Consider the following 21208-nt stretch of genomic DNA (forward strand, 5'->3'; position numbering starts at 1 on the left):
GTGAGCAGAACCAGGAGAATATTGTACACAGTATCAACAACATTGTACAATGATCAACTGTGATAGACTTAACTCTTCTCAGCAATACAATGATCTAAGACAATTCCAAAGGACTCATGAAGAAAAACGCTCTTCACATTCAGAAAAAAGAATTGTGGAATCTGGATGCAGATTGAACTATACTGTTTCTACCTTTTTTTCTTTTTTGATGTTTTTCCCTTGTGTTCTGATTCTTCTTTCACAACATGACTAATGCAGAAATATGTTTAATGTGATTGTACATATATAACCTATATCAACTCGATTTCTGTCTTGGGGAGGGGGGAAGAAAGATTTGGAACGCAAAATGTTAGAAAAACAAATGTTGAGGGGCAGCTAGGTGGCGCAGTGGATAGAGCACTGGCCCTGGAGTCAGGAGTACCTGAGTTCAAATCCGGCCTCAGACACTTAACACTTACTAGCTGTGTGACCCTGGGCAAGTCACTTAACTCCAATTGCCTCACTTAAAAAAAAAACCACACACACAAAAAATGTTGAAAACTATCTTTACATGTAACTGGCTTATTGTAGGTATTTAATAAAAAGCTGTTTCCCTCTTTCTCAAAAGGATATAACCCAGGAAAATATTTTATAATACTGGCTACCTAGAGCCAATACCATATGACAAAATCTATTATTATATGAAATCCCCATGTAGGTATTTTCATCTTGACAAAACTACATTTCTCTTCATGTGTCATTAAATATTCTATTCAGATGGTTCCCAGATATAGATCTCTAGCCTTAGCCCCTGACCTAAACTCCAGTCCCACAACACAAAACCACCTGTTAGGCATTTTAAAAGCATCTCAAACCCACCATGACCACCCCCCCACCCCCCCACCCCCCCACCCCCCCCCGCAAAAACATCTCTCTTCCAAGTTTCCCTGTTACCGTCAAGGACACCATAAACCTTTTAATTTACCCCAGGTTTCATAAATTTAGTAGTATTTTCAATTTTCCACTCTCATTGACCTGATATATCCAATCAGTTGTCAAATCTGATCGTTTCTATCTCTACAACATCTCTCAGAGACATCCCTTTCTCAACATTCACAGTCAACCATCTTCATTAAGACTCATCAATTCTCACCTGAACAAGCATTTATTAGGTACCTACTATGTTCCAGGCACTTTGCTACACACTAGAGAAACAAAGCAAGGCAAAGAACAGTCCCTAACCTCAAAGAGCTCACATTAATAGAGGAGACAACATAAAAATTACGTACAAAGAAGATACATACAACATAAATTAGAGATAACCAACTGAGGGAAGGTACTAGCATTAAAAGGAGATTAGAAAAGGCTTCTCATCAAATAGGATTAGTGGAGACATTTGGGCACCCTGGGACAGGAGGGCCAGACAAATCAAACTACCATTACCATCTTGGCCACATCTCCCCTCACACCATAATGGAGACAGCTCAGGACCCAGAGCCCAAGAGTCTTAGAAATATGAGTGCTTCCAGCCAGGCTTTCAGCCATCATTCTGGGAAGAACACCTGTGGAGATGCACTCTGAAAAAAGGCTCCTACAGGTGCAATAGCCGCATCTACTGAAGACCCAGGAAAATAGGTCCTTGGCACTGTCAAAGGGTTCAACATCACAAACTGATATGATTTTACCAGTGAAAATGACATTAAAGAGGAGGCATTAATATCTACTTTGCCACTGAACCCAGGAGATCATGGGACTTTTCCATATGACTTGCAGTTGAAACCTTCCAAATGTATTGTATCCCTGACTAGAATGTGAGCTCCTTGAGAGAAATTACTGTCTTACTTTTCTAACCATATCCCCAACACTTAACACAATGTTTTGTACGTAACAAATGCTTTTTTCATTCACTTGAAGGAAGCCAAGAGGTGGAGACCAAGAGGGAAAGAATTCCAGGCATGGTGGACAGACAGTGAAAATGCCCAAAGTTAAGCTTGAGTAAGGTTTAAGAAGACTGGAAAGGAAGAAAGGAGCCAGAATATGAAGCCTTTGAATGCCAAATAGGGGATTTTATATTGGAGGTGACAGGGAATCACTGGATTTTATTTAATGTCGGGGTCGGGGAGAGAGTGGCATAGTCAGACCTGTGCTTTAGGAAGATTTGTTTTTTTATTTCCAGGTGGAGGATGTGCTGGAACGGAAGAGAGCCTTGAGGAAGGGTAATCAACTAAAAGTCTACTGCAATAGGCCAGGCATGGGGTGCCATGGGCCCGCACCAGGGTGGTAGCAGTGTCAGAGAAAAGAGGGAAGCATATATGAGAGATGTTATTAAGGTAAAATTGACAGGACTTGGCAACATATTGGATATGGAGGGGCGGGGGGCAGCTATAAGGAAAAATCCAGGATGACACCTAGAGTGGGAGCCTGAGTGATTCAGAGTTATTAGTATAAAGGGAGAAGAGAATGGAGCTCCAGGTAGGGTCCTCTGAGACATCCAAAATTAGCCAGTGTGACCTGTAGAAAAATCTAGAAAAGGAGACGGCGATGGAGTAGTCAGATAAATAGGAAAACCAGGGGAGAATTTTGTCACAAAAACCTAGAGAGAATAAAGTATTGTGGAGAAAAGAATGACAATAATAAAGGCTGCAGAGAAGCCAAGAAGTATGAGAAGTGAAAAAGGTCAACGGATTTAGCAATTAAGAGGTTGTTAAGTAATTTTGGAGAGTCAGACTAAAAAGTAAAGCTCTCAATTGCAACAGTCTCTTCATTTAGTCTCCCTGATTCCAGCTTCACTATTCCCCCAATCCACACAGGTGCCATGTTAATATTCCTAAAACATAATGCTGACCATTTCAGTCCCCTAATTAAGTAATCTTAAGTAACTCTCAATGCGTTGATCACATTGACATAAAAAATTAATTGAAAAATAAAATACATAAAACCACAAAAATGTTCAAAATATGAAAATAATTCCTACTCCTTTTTCCTGGGACTTAGCAATATACTTTCTGATACGACAAAGTGGTATCCCAAGACTTTGTAGCTAGAGCCTTTTATCATTTATCTAGAGTTAGAGGGATTTTAAAAAATTATCCTTTCTGGGGGGCAGCTAGGTGGCGCAGTGGATAGAGCACTGGCCCTGAATTCAGGAGGACCTGAGTTCAAATCCAGCTTCAGACACTTGACACTTGCTAGCTGTGTGACCCTGGGCAAGTCACTTAACCCTCATTGCCCCGCAAAAAAAAAAAAAAATTATCCTTTCTGGGGCGGCTAGATGGCGCAGTGGATAGAGCATCGGCCCTGGATTCAGGAGTACCTGAGTTCAAATCCAGCCTCAGACACTTAACACTTACTAGCTGTGTGACCCTGGGCAAGTCGCTTAACCCCAATTGCCTCACTAAAAAAAAAAAAAAAATTATCCTTTCTACTAAGCTCTTTGCAACATCTGCAAGAAGTCTTCATGTAGGAGTTAGTTTAGAACACCTCTGGGATACCTATTAACTCTATCTATGATCCTTATTACAAGATCCTGCCTCCATGTTATTTCTATCCACTGGTCCCAGGTCATTCTCTCTCCTTTCTCAATGAATTCAGGGCACAGCTCACTGTCTTTCTCTCGATCCCAACTTCTGCCATCATAGAAGGAGACCTCAATGTTCTCTCAAATACTCTAACTTCCCAATTCCTTAATCTATGCAATTTTAATAACCTCAGCTGATCAACCTGAGCAATAAGCTCAGAGCTGGGAAGGATCATGACTTTAATACCACCCAAAAATATTCCACTTCCATGTTCATGAATTCCAAAATTCCTTTCATCATAATTATTTATCATTCCAACTTTCCCTATGCCTTATGACCTATTCTTTGTTCTCATAGAGATCTCTACCCACTCCCCCTTGAGCCCCACCAAACACAGGCTACATTATCTTCCCTTCTCAACCTCAACCCCTGAGTGAACCAGCTCAATTCTACACTATCTTCTACTCTGAAATCCCTGCCCCCTTCTCCTATCTGCAAATACACCATTTCCCTATCTCTACTTCCTTTGCTCCTGTTCATGTGAACTTAACAGAGCTAGCTAGAGAAGACATGAAATCATGCTGATCGAGTGCACTACAAGCGTTATCTAATCTCAACTATCCTCATGGCAGCAAGGAAATCCTTCTACTTCACTCTGATTGATTCCTACCCCACTCACCATATCAGTGATGCCAAACCTTCTTGTCCCTCTCCTCAGGGCTACCTTCTCAGCTGAGGAACTAGCTTCATATTTTGCTGAAAAATTGAAGCCATTTCTCCAAAGGTGCCTCTTTGTGCCTTCTCCTCATCTCACAATTGACATAACCTGCCGCTCCCCCACCACTATCTCCTACTTCACTTCTATCTCTGATGATTAGGTGGCCCCCTTCTGTTTGCCAAGGTCAATCTTTCTACATGTACTCTTGATCTCCATTCCCCTCACATATCCAATCCACTGCCAAATCTTATTTTTGTTTCTATTTTCACAACATCTCTTGATTTTGCCATCTCCTTCTCTCCACTTATACGTTCCTCCCTAGTTCAAACCTTTATTATCTTGCACCTGCATCATACTGCATGCAATAGCCTTCTAATTATCTCCCTGCCTCAGTTCTCTCTCCACTCCTCTATGTTAAATACTGCTGCCCAAGTGATTTTCCTAAAGCACAGATCTGACTATGTCCCATTTCCTCCACCCTCACCTCCAACCCTGAACTCAATAAACTTCATCTGTTTCCTATGACCTCCAGAAACAAATGTAAAGTCTTTTGTTTAGAACTTAAGGTCTTTGGCAACATGATTCCTTTCTACCTTTCCAAACTTCTTATGCTTTCCTCCCCTTCATGCATGCCACAATCCAGCCATAGTGTCCTAATTGCTGTTCTTTAAACATGACCATCCCCCTATCTCCCATTTTCATGCTGTTGCATGGCCTGGCCCGTACGCATGAAATGATCTCCATCCCACTTGCACCTCTTGGCATCTCTGGCGTCTTTTAAAACTCAATCCAAATGCTACCTTCTACAGAAGGCCTTTCCCAGTTACCCTAGTGACTCCAAATCTTTTTTCCATGTGGCAAACCTCCAAATGTTTAAAGAGAGTTCTCAATTGCAATAGTCTCTTCATTTGACGCTCCTGACTCCAGTTTCATTCCTCCAACCCATATATACAGGTGCCAATGAATATCCTTAAAACACAATGCTGGGGGCAGCTAAGTAGCGCAGTGGATAAAGCACCAGCCCTAGATTCAGGAGGACCTGAGTTCAAATCCAGCCTCAGACACTTGACACTTACTAGTTGTGTGACCCTGGGCAAGTCACTTAACCCTCATTGCCCAGCAAAAACAAACAAACAAACAAAAAACAAAAAAACATCCCCCCCCCCAATGCTGGACATTTCAATTCCTGATTCAAAAAATCTTCAGTGTTCAAAGTGTTGATTACATCAAGTTCTGAGACATTGAAAAGGGTCCTAGAAGAGGTTTATAATCATTCAAAAGAGTGTGGCTTATCCATCCACAAAGGAAAGACCAAATAGATAAAGCATGTATACTGCCCAGATTTCAATATGCATTTGAATCTTCTACAAAGTTTGTTCAACAACATGTAGATCTGGATCCATAATTGAAAAGGAGGAGGCAAACAGGCTGGATTGCTTTCAGAAAACTGCCAATGACTTTTACCCACTCCAAAGCTTCCCAAAGCAGCAAAGGCTCACATTTTCAGTACAAACATTTTACCAGTGTTTCTTTATAGTACTGATACCTGAAACATGAATACTTCTGAAGAACTAAAAGTAAACATCACACAAAGGGCAATGGAAAAGCACATGATGGTTGTGAAATATATAACCAATAAAGAACTAAAAAGAAGGATAGGACTAAAAGATTTCACTAAGGAATTATTTAACAGAAAAGAAAAAGAAATATGGGCTCTGATGGATAGCTAGAGGGTTCTCCTGGTACCCCCTTACAAAGTCAAGAGGAAAGCCTCCAAACATCATTGGATGGACCCTGTATTAAACCTTCTGGAGGGTATAATAAAGAATATCATGGAATGGCCAGGGACAATAGCCAACTGGAAAATATCTCCTAAAGGCTGTGATTGATCTACATTGTTGGAGGGAATACCTGAATAAATGGGATCATGGATACAATGAAGCACGGGACACAATGCCTTCCCAGTGGGTCTTCACCTAAATGTCTCATAAAAATACTGAGTAAGAAAGGGTTGATAACGGAGTGTTATGAGATACTACTAAGGACTTCTCTCTAGGTAAACATCAATCTTTTTTTTGGGGGGGGGGGGCAGGGCAATGAGGGTTAAGTGACTTGCCCAGGGTCACACTGTTAATAAGTGTCAAGTGTCTTGAGGCCAGATTAGAACTCAGGTCCTCCTGAATCCAGGGCCGGTGCTCTATCCACTGCGCCACCTAGCTGGCCCAACATCAATCTTTTAACAAATAATCTTTGGACACAGTCTTTCAGCCAAGTTATACATTTCAAGGACTCTGGCTTGGCTTTATTCTGATGAAATTTTTATTAATGACTTAAAAACATAAAGATGGGGAGCAGCTAGGAGGCACAGTGGATAAAGCATCAGCCCTGGATTCAGGAGGACCAGAGTTCTAATCTGGCCTCAGACACTTGATACTAGCTGTGTGACCCTGAGCAAGGCATTTAACCCTCACTGCCCCTCAAAAAAAAATTTCTTAGGTGACATGATAGCTATCTTCAAGCATAGAGTTTTCAGATATAAAAAGGGCTAAATTTATTTTGCTATGTCTTTGTCACAGGGAAGAACTAAGACCAATGGGTGGAAGCTATGGGATCTTAAGGAACAACTAAATCTATATAAAAGCAGAATGGGGCTACCTCCAAAAGGCACTGAGTTTGTTTAAAAAAAAAAAAAAGAGACCTGATCATGATCACCAGTTAGGGATATATAGAAGGAATTTAGGCTTTGGTTTGGGGTTGGACTAGATAATTCCCCAAGATCCATTCTAATTCTAAGATTCTATGATTTTATCAAGTTAATATAGGGATTTAAAGTAATCTACAAATAAGAGGGGATGATTCTATTGAAGGAAGTGTGTAAGATACCTGTTAGCTTAAAGGAAATACAGTTGCACAGTTGAAAAAGTACTGGTCTAGAGATCAAAAGGTCTGGGTTTAAGTCTTGGCTCAACTAGTGTCTCGCTGTATAATATTTAGGTGAGTTCCTTTACTTTTCTCTGGAACCCAGACTCCTCAAGAACAAAATGAGTGGTTTAGATTTCAATTCAACAACAAACATTTATTAAGCTTCTGTGCTTAACATGCATAAGACACTGTGCTAATCATTAGAGAAACCAAGACAACAGTGTCTGGCCCTCAAGGACTTTACATTCTACTGGAGATATACAACAAATAACAGATAATATTGGGTAATTTCAGGAGGGTAAGGACAGCAGCACAGGGGATCAGGAAAGGTTTCTGGAAGAAGTGGCAACCGACCTAAAATATGAAGAAGACAAGAATTCTGAGGAGAAGATGGAGAAAGGAGGATATTTCAGGATCAGGGGAACAGGAAGGTCATCTCCAGTGTGCCATGTTGCTAGAACATGGAGTTTGTGAGAGAGACAAATATGAAATAAAATAGGTAAGTAGAAACCTGGAGATGGAAGTTCTTAAATGCAGTCTGTGGAGTTTTAATTTTATCCTAAATGCAAATGGGAACCACTGAAGGTTTCTGAATGTGGGAGTAACCTGGCAGACCTGTGCCATTTGAATGCTATTTCTGGTAGCTGCGTGGAAGGACTGAAGATAGGAGATAATGGAAGCAGGGAAACCAAGAAGAGGCTGTTACAATAGCCTAGGCAAGAGATGATGAAGGCCTGAACTAAAGTGGTGGCCAAGTAGATAGAAAAAAAGAGAGCAGATACTATAACTACCATTACTCAATAACCTCGCCTCCTTTGAGGTCTATAAAATCCATATCTACCATACAATAAAATTCTGGTAGCTGCTGTCCGGCAGAACTCCAGAATACTCCTTCCCGACCTCCTGACCTCCCTTCCTTCCTTCCTTTATGAGTTCACAATCTCTCTCAATTCCTGGCCTCATACTTCAATATACATATTAATACTCCCTCAAAACACCTTTACCTCCCATTTATGCAGCCTGCTCATTTCCAATGACTTACACTTTCATCTCACCTCAGCTAAACTCAGAGACAGTCATACCTTTGATCTTGTCATTACCTTTAAACGCATAACCTCTATGTTCAAAAACTCTGAAATTCCCTTGTCTGATCACAAAGTACTGGCTTTCTATCTCTCCCTCTTCCTTCCAATACCAAACTCTGCTCTTTGTCCACACCAAGACTTCCAATCTCTCAGCAAATCAGTTCTCTGCCAGGCCTTGCACTACCAATACTCTCCTCCTTTTCCCATCTTGACCTCTTGGTGGATCGATTCAACTCAATACATTCTCTTCTCTTGAGACCTGAGCCCCCTTTTCATATTGTCAACTGCGTCCTGACAAACTTCAGCCTTGGCTCATTCCCACCATCTGCTCCCTTCACTTCTACATACATGCTGCTAAACAAAGGTAGAGAAAATAAGGCAACCATAACCTCAACTGGGCACTGACTAAATGTGTAGGGATTAGGGAGAAAAAAGAGTCAAGGATGACTTTGGAGAATGGTCCATTGGACATCCAAGAGGAGATGTCTAGTAGGCAGCTGGCAATGTGGGTGTAAAGTTCAAGAGAGCTTTTCAGGCTGGATATTTACATTCAAAATTAATCTGTAGATCCGTCTGGAGAATGGCCAAACAAATTATGGCACACAGATGTAAAGAAATACTACTGAGAATTAATGAAGAATTTAAAGAAGTATAGGATCTGTTTTAACTGATGCAGAGTAAAATAAGCAGAACCAGGAAAATAATGCTCACAATGACTACAACAATGTAAATGGAAAAACAACCAGTTCCAAACTGAATATTATGTAAATATAATGACCTAGCTTGTTCCTGAATAATCAGTCAACTAACAGATTTATTAAGAATGTACTCTGTGACAAATGAGAAAATGTATCTCCCTTCATTAAAAGAAGTAGGGGACTATGGGTATTTCTATACTTCTATATTATATATTATACTTATATATATTCTTACTGTAGAGTAAGATGTCAGACTCAGTCAATGGGTTGTTTAGTTTTTCTGAACTGATTTTTTTTTTCTTTTTTGCTAGAACATAGTGAACATGCTTTTGGGATGCCTGAAATACCCACCCACAGTAGGGAAGTAATGCATAGCGGATGGTCATTATTTTTGTTTCCTGTTTCCTGAGCCCCTAAACACCAACGAATGGGAAGTAGTATGACCAGACTATCAAAAGGATTAAGTAGAATAGATGAAGGAAATACCTTACCCCTGGATGGTAAGAGTTTTGAGAATCAGGAATGAGAGAAAATTGTGATGAGAAAATTCTAAAGAATAACATTAACTATAGATACCAGAAAATTAACAAAATTAGAAGAAAAAAATTATGATGATATTGGATTGTGGAAAAATATTATTAATTCCAGTTACATAAACTGATTATTAATTGTGCTAAATTATGATGGAACTGTGATGATTAAAATCTAATGTGTGTGTCCTTACCTGCCCCCCCCCTCAGGGTGGGGGGGACTAGTTAGGATTTAATTATAAATCCAGGAGCTTCAGCAACAGTTTAGGCTTTAAGCTTTTATTAAAGTATACTTGAAGTTAGTATAGATAGAGCACGTCTCTGAAAGAATAGAAAAAACCCTATCTCAGATCTATGCCTGGAGAGAGAGTCTATTGAAAGAAGGCTTTACCTAGCCACTCACACTTCCAAAAAAAGAGAAGAGTCCCACTCAGTTCCCCCGGAAGCCCCATGTCGAACAGGGTCTCCACACACAGCTCCAAGCTAAATGGCTGGTCGCATTCAAGCCCATTGACTGATATGACTTAAAGGCAGTCTATGAACAGAGGCAACTTCTGGGATGCCAATCTGACCTTTGAAACCTCAGAAAGGTTACCTTGTGTCTTTCTGGGCAGGGGGTGGGGCCCCTGGTTCTCACAGAACAGAATAAAGATTTCTTGATATCATTAAATGTCAAATTAGCTACTGTGACTTTTATTTAATCACAACATTCAATATCTCTTTAAAGTCCTATTCAAGGGGCAGCTAGGTGGCACAGTGGATAGAGTGCTGGCCCTAGATTCAGGAGGACCTGAGTTCAAATCCAGACTCAGACGCTTAACACTTGCTAGCTGTGTGACCCTGGGCAAGTCACTTAACTCTCATTGCCCTGCAAAAAAAAGGAAAAGAAAAAGTCCTATTCAAGAGTTTCAACAAAATATCAAGGTAACCCTGGATCCTCTTAAGATTACGCAAGAAAGGGGGCAGCTAGGTGGTGCAGTAGATAAAGCACCGGCCCTGGAGTCAGGAGTACCTGAGTTCAAATCCGGCCTCAGACACTTGACACTTAGTAGCTGTGTGACTCTGGGCAGGTCACTTAACCCCCATTGCCCCACCAAAAAAAAAAATTATGCAAGAAGAGCACAAGCCAAAATGAGCAGAACCAGACATTGTACACAGTATCAACAACATTGTGTGATAATCAACTATGATAGACTTAACTCTTCTCAGCAATACAATGATCCAAGATAATTCCAAAGGGCTCATGATGGAAAATGCTCTCCACATCCAGAAAAAAGAACTGTGAAATCTAGATGCAGATTGAACCATACTGTTTCTACTTTTTTTGTTTTTCTTTCTTCTTTTTTAAGTTTTTTCTCTTTTGTTTTGATTCTTCTTTCACAACTTGACTAATGCAGACATGTTTAATGTGATTATATATATATAAGCTATATCAGATTGCTTGCTGTCATGGGGAGGGTAGAGGGAAGGGAGGAAGGGGGAAAATTTTGGAACTAGAAATCTTATAAAAACAAATGTTGAAAACTATTTCTACATGTAACTAGAAAATAATAAAATATTTTATGATAAAAAAATGACACACACATGTACAAAAGAAGAGCACAAGCCATATCTTGTCCTATTAACCCTGGTGTCAAACCATGTGTCTTGCTATCTATGTGCCAGTCTAACTTAAAGAGAGTATCCTCACTAAAAGGATGGCCAGAGACAATTTTTTGGCCATTAAAATTCATGCATCTTTTGAATAATTGATAGAAATGCCATGGTAAATTTTATACACACACACACACACACACACACACAAGCTGTGGCTAAGGAGAGAGATCACACAAAGTATAAGAGAAAAAAAGTCTGATTATTTTATAGTCATCCCCTTTGTGCTAGATCTTCACATTCAATTATTCTTACGATATGAGAGCTCAGAATTTTTTTTAATTAAGAAAGAAAAACCAATCCTTAGGAAACAAGAAAAAATACTAAAAGGGATCAAACCATCATCTCCAAGCTACAACTTAACCAGGTGATATGGAAGTGAAGAGACACAGGAACAGTTAACAAAATGTTACCCAATAGGGAATTATATTATAGGGATGTGTAACCCAGAAGTTCAGCTGGCCAAGGTGCTGGACAGAGGAGGTATGGAATGAAAAGAGAAGCAGTTGCTTTGCACTAAATGAATGAAGTAAAACTTTAAAGCCTGAAGAGATTGTTTGTCTCCAATGACAACTTTCAGCACCGTGCTACCTTTGGAATAAAGTTACAAGAGAATGGGTAGCAGCACAGCCCAGGTTGTTCTTCGTTAATGACTTGCACATAAGCTTGTGAGGGTGCTGGAAAGAGTACTAGACTTGGAGTGAGAAGACCCAGTGCTTCTACTTGCTTTATTCACATTCAACTCAGAAATGTATTAAGTACAATTATGTCAGAGGAATAAGGGCCTGTGCTAGGGACCATGGACACAGAGACAAAGCCCACCTCAAAAGGGCCCACATTCTATTTTTTTCTACTTTAGGCCTCTATTTACTCTGAAGGAGTTGGACTAGGCAATGGGAACCACAATCCCAGACAGACGTTCTTGTCTATTAAGATACAGGAGGCAGGCTATTCCCCCACCTTGCCAATCTTCTTGATGTCACAGAACTTTTACTTCCTCTCCACTCTAGAACTGATGAGACCCAGAAATGAGCGCATGCATAGTCAGAGCCCTTTACCAAAAGCTGAAAATTGCTGTGGTCAAAACAATAACAATGAGTAAGTAATCTATCCATGTGAAAGCACATGAATGAGTATACGAGTAAGACGTAGTGAGTTTTTAAATTGTTTTAAGTCTTCACATACACACAGTATGGGAAAAAAAGAATGAAAAAATTATATGAAAAGACTAAAATTTTGAAATGTGACACACTATTTACTAGCATAATGTACTCACATATATCTGTAAGATAGAATACATATGCTCTACTTTAAGAGTTTCATTTCATACAAAAATCCAGAGTTACAAAACAGGTAAATTATTGGTTGACTGCCACATTATAACAAGAATCACTAAGTTTAAAAAAAAAAGATTTAACTACTGCTTTAAACAGATGATTGTCTAGTGCACTTACAATAAAGTCAGTAAGCATCAGTTGCCTAAAACACAAAACTAATTCATATAAATTAATTGCATATGTAATTTTTCAATACCATACTATAGTAAAAAGCAAGAGACACTTAAAAGTATTAGTGAAGCAGAACAGGAATGAAATAATATCATATAAAATATTATAAGAGTAATGAAGCTTAATGCAACATTGAATTTTTAAGGCACTGATAGAAAAACAGAAAGAAAAAAACAATATTGATATCAAATCAGGACACATGACAAAAAAGGTAAAGAGAAAAGGAACAAAAAATCTAGATCTGTTTCTCAGGAGATTTAATCACAAGATGATGAATTGTTCAGATAGTTTTCAGATACTGTGTCCAAGGTCAGACGTAGTACTATAGAAATCACAAGGTTACACAGGGAAGAACTCAGAAAACTAGGAAGCAACTGAAGTAAAAAGTCAACAAAATTGTTCTTTTCACTATGGAAGAAAATTATTTTAAAACAATCTACTTGAATTTGTTGGTATAATAAAAAGGACTACCAAAAACACAAAACAAATTTTGAAAAGTAGTTTAGTGTATTCCTTTTTTAGGTCAAAGGAATAATGTGTAAAGAAGACACTCCCCTGGATAGAGTAGTAACCTATTTGTTGAATGAGATTTTTTCCCCGGTAACTATAAAGACAACACATGATAGAAAAATGAAAAGGAGAAGGAAGTACCCAGCATGGGGGCATGATGAAAAAGTCCAAAGTAGTATGGCTGAGTGGAAAATGAAGAAATGGCTGGACCAATCTCCTCCTTAAATGGAGGTTTTGAGAGGAGCTGTTCACCCCAAACATGAGCAGAGTGTATTGAAGGGGTATAAGTACCAAGACTGATGTGATCTGGCAGGACAATGAGGTTGCTGTGGGCATCCAAGTCTTGAGAGGTCTGACTATTGCTACAGAATGCAAGTGATCACTTAAATGTTCAAGCAGAGGCAAATATCAGTTCCTCTATTTTCAGCTGATACTACTGAACTAAGTCCCTTTAAGCTGTGTCCTATTAATGAGCTGGAAAGATCAGGAGGAAGTTCAAGTCTAGAGGTTTCAAATCCCACAAGTAGATAGTGACCCTCCCCTGAACTCATTTTACTATTAGGAGATTAGAGATTTTAAAGAGCTTCCTAGCACTTCAAGAACAGAGTTTTAATTCCATTTAAGGGGGAAAAAACTATTTCAAACCACCACATAGTGACATGGTTATTCTGTAGATGTCTACTGACTAACCGCAAGACTTATAGCGCTTTTCTTATCACAAGAGAAGTTAAGATGTGAAAAGTAGTTTGAAATGAAAAATCATTTCAAATATTGAAAATCAAAATAATTATCAAACAGAAAGTCTTCTTTCCTACCTCTATGTAATTTCAGTTTTGGAAAGGCAAGGTATTCAAGAAATGTCACAGCAGGATAAATAAGGAGGCAACAATAGCACCTACCTCCAATTACTCGAATGTTATTGTCCTTTGTCAGAATGGCCTCTGCATGGAACACTAAGACAGGAATTCTCCTGCAGCCTCCAGTCCACATAATGCATGGATGATCCCTTGAAACAATAAAAATAATCATAGTTACCATACCAAGAAAACTAGGTTTTTTGAGTACACAAACCACCTCTCTGGCTCTCACAGTCATTCTTTCTTTTAAGTCAATACAATGAACCACCCTAAGATCCCAGGCCAGAAAACTGTAAAAAGAGGCAGATTAGACTGGATAGCCTCAACAGGTCCTTTCCAGCTCTAGACCTATGAGCCCATGAACCTTACTTTACTTCAAAGGCCTCCATTTAAATTCAACATTATGTTAGAGGAAACAAAAAAAACTTCTGTTTTCTTCTAATATAGAATTAAGACTTTGATTCAATCTTAGTTGTCTTTGGGAAAAATACTCAGCATAATCAATCCTAAAGGAATTATGTATCATTCTAAAGAATTCTGAAGAAAGAATTATTCTTTTCAAAGTTCAGAATTCTTTGGAATTTTTCTCCACAAAGAAAATGGAATTTAAAAGGATTTTCCTTTCATTTCAGAATAGGGATGGGAAAAAAATCAAAGAACACCTGTAATAGCAATAAAGCAGAACAGGAAAGAAATAATACTATATAAAATATGTTTACAAGTCATGCCCCCCCAACCTCATTATTTCTTTTTTTGATAGTTACTAGACTATCAAACACGGACATAGTATGTCTGGATTTTAACAACATATTTGACAAAGTTTCTCCTTAAAGGTCCTTGTGGACAAGGTAAAAGAGATGCAAAGGAGAGAATAGACAGTTGGAAGGATTTTGAATGAGCTGACTAACTATATCTAAAGAGTATAGACTAATGAATCTGTCAACTTGGAGATGGTTCCATCTCTGGATGGGTGCTACAAGGCTCTATCCATAGCCCTGTTTGGTTGAGATTTTTATCGACAATATATAAGAAGGCAAAAATTACATACTTATCACAACTATGACTGAAAGGTGGGAGGGATACATGGCATGGAATGTTATTCGATGGGCCAGAATGGTAGACTGAAGCTAAAATGAAATTTAATAGAGATAATGTGAAGTCCTATATGTAAGCTTAAGAAAATCAACTGTAGCTTTGAGGGAGACATGGTTAAAAAGCCGTTCGAGTCAACTGGTGACTTGACTTCTCTGGGTTTCAATTTCCTCCTCTGTAAAATAGAGATAACACTTGTAAAATAAATGATGAAGATGTTCCTGTTTAAAGCTAGTATCGTGTTAAGTATATCAAGCTCTAAAAGTAAAAGCTACGGGGCTGCTAGGTGGCGCAGTGGATAGAGCACCGGCCCTGGAGTCAGGAGTACCTGAGTTCAAATCTGGCCTCAGACACTTAACACTTACTAGCTGTGTGACCCTGGGCAAGTCACTCAACCCCAATTGCCTCACTAAAAAAAAAAAAAAAAGTAAAAGCTATGATATGTAGTTCTGTGGCCAATCCTTTTAATTAGTACAATAGAATATATACATTAACCTTTTTGTGCCTCAGTTCCTCATTTGTAAAATGAGAAGGCTGCATTAGACAACCTCTAAGATCATCTCGAGCTCTAAATCTATGATCCTATGATCTGGAACTAGCTCACAGATGGACAATGAGAATGCCCCAAAATAGAATTAGAATCAAAACTTCAAAAGAGCCAAAGAACAACAGAGAATGGGATGGTGGGCACAATAATTTACAGCATGTTTTCAATGATGAAAACCAGATACCCGTGGTATCTGGAATGGGACAGGACTAGACCTTTATGGAACCCCTGATACAGGAATTCCCTCTACCAAAGCAGATAGGAACCTGTTCATCAGCCTATAGTCTTACAAAACCTATCAGGTCTATGGATAAAGAAAGGGTTCAAAACCAAAAAAGAGATAGAGAGGTTTACAGGAAGTTAAAATAGACAATTTCAATTACATAAAATTAAGAAGGTTTTGTATAAATAAAACTAATACTGTTAAAATTAGAAGAGAAGCAGGAAATGGGGAAAAAGGTATAAAATACTTTGTAGCAAATTTCACTGATAAAAGTCTCATTTCTGAGATATGTAGGAAACTAAGTCAAATGTATAAAAATAAGAATTACTCTCCAGCTGATAGTCAAAGGATATAAATAGGCAGTTTTCAAAGGAAGAAATCCACGCTATCAATAGCCACATTTAAAAATCCTCAAAATAACTAATAGGGGACAGCTAGGTGGCGCAGTGGATAAAGCACCGGCCCTGGACTCAGGAGGACTTGAGTTCAAATTCAGCCTCAGACACTTGACACTCACTAGCTGTGTAACCCTGGGCAAGTCACTTAACTCCCATTGCCCCCCACACAGAAACAAAACAAAACAAAACTCAAAATAACTAATAATTAGAAAAATGCAAATTAAAACAACTTTTGAATATTATACCTCATACCCATCAGATTGGCTAAGTTGACAAAATAAGAAAATGACAAATGCTGGAGAGGTTGTGGGAAAATGGGTTCTTTAACACACTGTTGGTAGAGCTGTGAACTAATGAACTGATCCAACCATTCTGGAAAGGAATCTGAAACTGTGCCCGAAAAGTCATTAAACTGCATGTACCCTTTGACTCACTGATAGTTACTGGATCTATACCCCCAAAGAGATAAAAAAAAAAAAAAACCAGCAAAGAACCCATTTGTAACAGAAAACACATATTTATAGTAGCTCTTTTTGTGGTAGCAATGAATTGAAAACTGATGAGATACCCATCAATTGGGAAATGGCTGAACAAGATATGGTATTTGAATATGATGGAATATTATTATGCTAAGAAATGATGAGGCAGCTATGTGGCACAGTGGATAGAGCACTGGGCCTGGAGTCAGGAAGACTCCTCTTCCTGAGTTGAAATTTGGCATCAGACACTTAATATGTCTTAATGAATGACCCTGGGCAAGTCACTTTACCCTGTTTGCCTCAGTTTCCTCATCTGTAAAATGAGCTGGAGAAGGAAATGGCAAACTACTCCAGAATCTTTGCCAAGAAAACCCCAAATGGAGTCACAAAGAGATGGACAAGACTGAAACAACTGAACAACAACAACAACAAAGAAATGATGAAGGAATTGGTTTCAGAAAAACTTGGGAAGACTTATATGAACTGATACCGAATAAAGTGAGCAGAATAAAGTGAGCAGAAACAAAACAATTTATAAAATAACAATATCATGAGGACAACCAACTCAAAAAGATTCAGTAACTCTGATCAATACAATAACCAATTACAATTTCAAAGGACTCATGATGAAACTTGCTATCTAACACCAGAAAGAAAAGTAATGAACTCAGAGGGCAGATCAAAGCATATTATTGTAGGAAATGGCTAATTTAGGAACTTGCTTTACATGACTATATATATTTGTAATGGATTATGTTTTTATTGCCTTCTCCTTGGGTGGAGGAGGGGGGAAGGGGAAGAGAGAATTTAGACTCAAAATAAAAATATAATTGGGAAAAAACATTTTAAATACCAAAAAAAAACCCAAACCACCCTTGTAAACTTAAGAGATGTCAGTGGCACTAAAAATTAGAGACTTGCCTAGGGTCCAAGAGTCAGTATGTATCAGAGACAGATAGATGGAATAACACCAAGTATGAGAGAAAAAGGAGGTTTGACTGGTCATATGTCAAAAGCAAGGAATGACAAATGGATAGCCTTTGTGCATCACTGGTACCCATAGTTTATGTTATGAAATTAGAATAATGAGGAGACAAACCAATGCCATAAGAAGCTGTATTGAAATTCTTTGTTATAAGAGGTAGAAATCTGGGAAGGGGGAGATGGAGAAATATAATGGGAAATTCTTTTGTTGTTGTTACTGAGTCATTTCAGTCATGTCTGACTCTTCATCATCCCATTTGGGGTTTCCTTGGCAAAGATGCTGGAGTAGTTTACCATTTGCTTTTCCAGCTCATTTTATAAAGAAACTGAGTCAAACAGAGTGAAGTGACTTACCCAAAGTCACACACAAGGGAAAATTCTAGGTACTGTAATAAAAAAAAGTACCAATAAAAATCTATTTTTAAAAAAGAAGGTTTTTTCCAAAGAGAGAGGATATTCAGCTTAGACAAGAATAGCTTTGAGTATGTTAAAGGAAAAAGGGTCAGGAAAATATTTTCCAAATATCTGATGGTACTTATAGTAGGTATCAGACTTGTCCTGATTGGCTACAGAAGGTAAGACTACAATCAATGGGCAAAATTTACTTCTTTTTTTGTTTGTTTGTTTGTTTTTTCGGGGCAATGGGGTTAAGTGGCTTGCCCAGGGTCACACAGCTAGTAAGTGTCAGGTTCTGAGGCTGGATCTGAACTCAGGTTCTCCTGAATCCAGGGCAGGTGCTTTAACCACTGCACTACCTAGCTGCCCCCAAAAATTACTTCTTAAAATAAAGAAAAACTTTCTAACAATTAGAACTGCTCTAAAAGGAAATGTACTACTTTAAGAGATAAGAAGTTTTATAGCAGCTCTCTTTGTGGTGGCAAAGAATTGGAAATTGAGGGAATGTCCATCAATTGGGGAATGGCTAAACAAGTTGTGGTATATGAATATAATGGAATACTATCGTGCTTTAAGAAACGATGAGCAGGAGCATTTCAGAGAAACCTGGAAGGACTTACATGAATTGATGCTGACTGAGAGGAGCAGAACCAGGAGAACATTGTAAACAGTAACAGCAACACTGTGTGATGATCAACTATGATAGACTTAATTCTTCTTAGCAGTGCAATGATCCAAAACAATTTCAAAGAATTCATGATAGAAAGTGTTCTCCACATCCAGAAAAAAAGAACTGTGGATTCTGAATGCAGATTGAACCATACTGTTTCTATTTCTTGGCTGTTTTTTTTCTTTTTTGAGGTTTTTCCCTTGTGTTCTGCTTCTTTCACAATATGACTAATGCAGAAATATGTTTAATGTGATTGTACATATATAACCTGTATCAGATTGCTTTCCGTCTTGGGGAAGGGGGAGGGGAGAGTGGGAGAACAATTTGGAACTAAAATTCCTATGAAAACAAATGTTGAAAACTATCTTTACATATAACTGGAAAATAATAAAATACTTTTATGATTAAAAAAAAAGATAAGAAGGTCCCCGTTACTAAAGTTCTTTAAATGAAGACTGGATGCCTATTTGACTGTCAGAGATGTTATAAAGGGGATTCCTGTATGGGAATAAGTTGGACTAAACGACCTATGAGGTCCTTTTCAAGTCAACAATTATAAAATTCAATCTCCCAATTAAATGTTTATCTTGTTATATACCTTCAATAGATTTGAAAAGCAAACTGGGCTCTTTGGGGAATGTAAGCTAGCCTATTCATACAAAAATGGAGGAATTAGAACAAAGTTTCATACTGTTTTTAATTTAGAAGTCTGTAACATCCTTGGCATTAATGGCAGAATTCACATACCTTCAACTCCTTAGCAAAGTCCATAGCCCTGAGTCTCAATGCCAACATTCACACTCCCAAACTAAGTACAAAAGGATCCACACCTTAAATTCTGGCTGCCAGGATTACCATTCTTAGAAGTAGAACAGCTTTCAGGGCAAGGTGCCAGCAGCTCCTTAGTGAGGAAAGCAATGTGGGCACCAATCCTAGTTAGCTTTCTAGAGATGGAACGTGGATGCTTATTGTTTTTGCTCTTTGACAGGGGCAAAAATGACCATCTATGACAAAATGGTATTTCAAGATGATTTTTTTTTCGTCTGGCAAACAAAAACATTTGGGGTTTATTAAGTGTTGAACCTTGGCCCGTGTTTTGAAGCCAGAGTTTGAAAAAAAAAAAAAGATAGAGAGAGAAAAGCAGGTGCAGTTTCCTATAAAGGCTTGGGCATAGGCTTTGGAGATGAGCTAGGCATTGCCAAATCTATCACTCAGTTACAGACTGGCACTATTGTGCTATCAAACAACAGGGTAATTCTATAAAATTCAAAGACAGAAAAATATTCATAAACAAAAAATAGATTTGAGAATACTTCATTGTTAAGCGGCAGGAGCTTAAGTGGACACAAAGGAATCATATGCTTATAAGATGAAGATGTGAATCACTCATGTTCTTGCCTCAGTCTCATTGCTCACATTATTCCCCCTGACATAAAAGCCCTCCCTGCTTTTCTCTAATTATGTAAGTCACAACTCTTCCACAAAGACTTCCTGACCAGACCAAACAACAGTGATTTTTCCCGTCTTTGAACTCATCACTTAACATGTCTTATGTGTTGGCTTTGTATTCTAATTTTCCTTTATGTGTCCAGGCTTCCCAAGTAATCTGCCAGCTCTTTAAGGGTTAGGATGTCTTCTGTCTCTTTCTACAAAAGAGACAACACACTAGAATGGAAAGAACACTGAGTTTGAGTCACAGATCCACTATTTCCTAGCTATGTGACTTTGGACAGCTATATGATTTAAGTTCTTGGAGAGCCAGTTCACCCATCAATAAAATGGGCATAAAATCTTTACTACCTACTTCTCAGAGCGATGCAAGAGTATATAAACATAAGCTGTTGTTGTCTCTAACAGTGTTTAACACAGTCCTTTGAACACACTAAGCACTCAAATGGCTGTTAATAATCACCATCAGTTTTATAGAAATCACACAAATGTAGCTTTAAGGAATCAAAAATTTCAGTGACTAACAAGTTCTAGTTTGAATGTGTCCATAGCAGTGGCATAAATTTGCAAGCAAAACACAGAAATCACTATTTACTTATGTTAACTGAAGAAAAGAGTTTCCCCTTTAATGAAGAAACTGCCTAAGCTTTCTTATGTTCACAGTCCAGAGTAACAAGCAATTAGCACTCTTTTAATAAAGGGCAGGGACATGCATAGACATAAAAAAAAAAAGAAAAAAAAGATGTCCCTACTCAGAAATACTCAGATCAAATTACCTGTCTTAACAAGATTAAAGCCCCACATTTCTAATAGTTTATATAATGAAGGTCAACTTTTCCAGAGAAGCTGATGCCTATTTACCACAAGATTCATGAAACTATAGGTCAGCTCTAGCTCCTTACGGAAAGGGATTATTATTTCACTTTGGGTTTTATATCCCCACTAATCTATGTGCACAGTATCTCAAACTCAATAGGTGCTTAATAAATCCT

General features: G+C 38.4%; 1 protein-coding gene across 9 annotated transcripts in view; it reads right to left on the reverse strand.

Annotated features, from left to right (window-relative positions):
- The window catches only part of TTLL5 (tubulin tyrosine ligase like 5), a 342013-nt gene that overhangs the window by 313034 nt on the left and 7771 nt on the right, over window positions 1-21208 (reverse strand). For all 9 annotated transcript variants that reach the window (XM_043985336.1, XM_043985334.1, XM_043985333.1 and 6 more), the window contains exon 3: window positions 14021-14127. In XM_043985336.1, the coding sequence (XP_043841271.1) occupies window positions 14021-14127 (107 nt within the window). The remainder of the gene's footprint in view (window positions 1-14020; window positions 14128-21208) is intronic.

This window comes from Dromiciops gliroides, chromosome 2, assembly GCF_019393635.1.
Source record: "Dromiciops gliroides isolate mDroGli1 chromosome 2, mDroGli1.pri, whole genome shotgun sequence".
Classification (NCBI taxonomy): domain Eukaryota; kingdom Metazoa; phylum Chordata; class Mammalia; order Microbiotheria; family Microbiotheriidae; genus Dromiciops; species Dromiciops gliroides.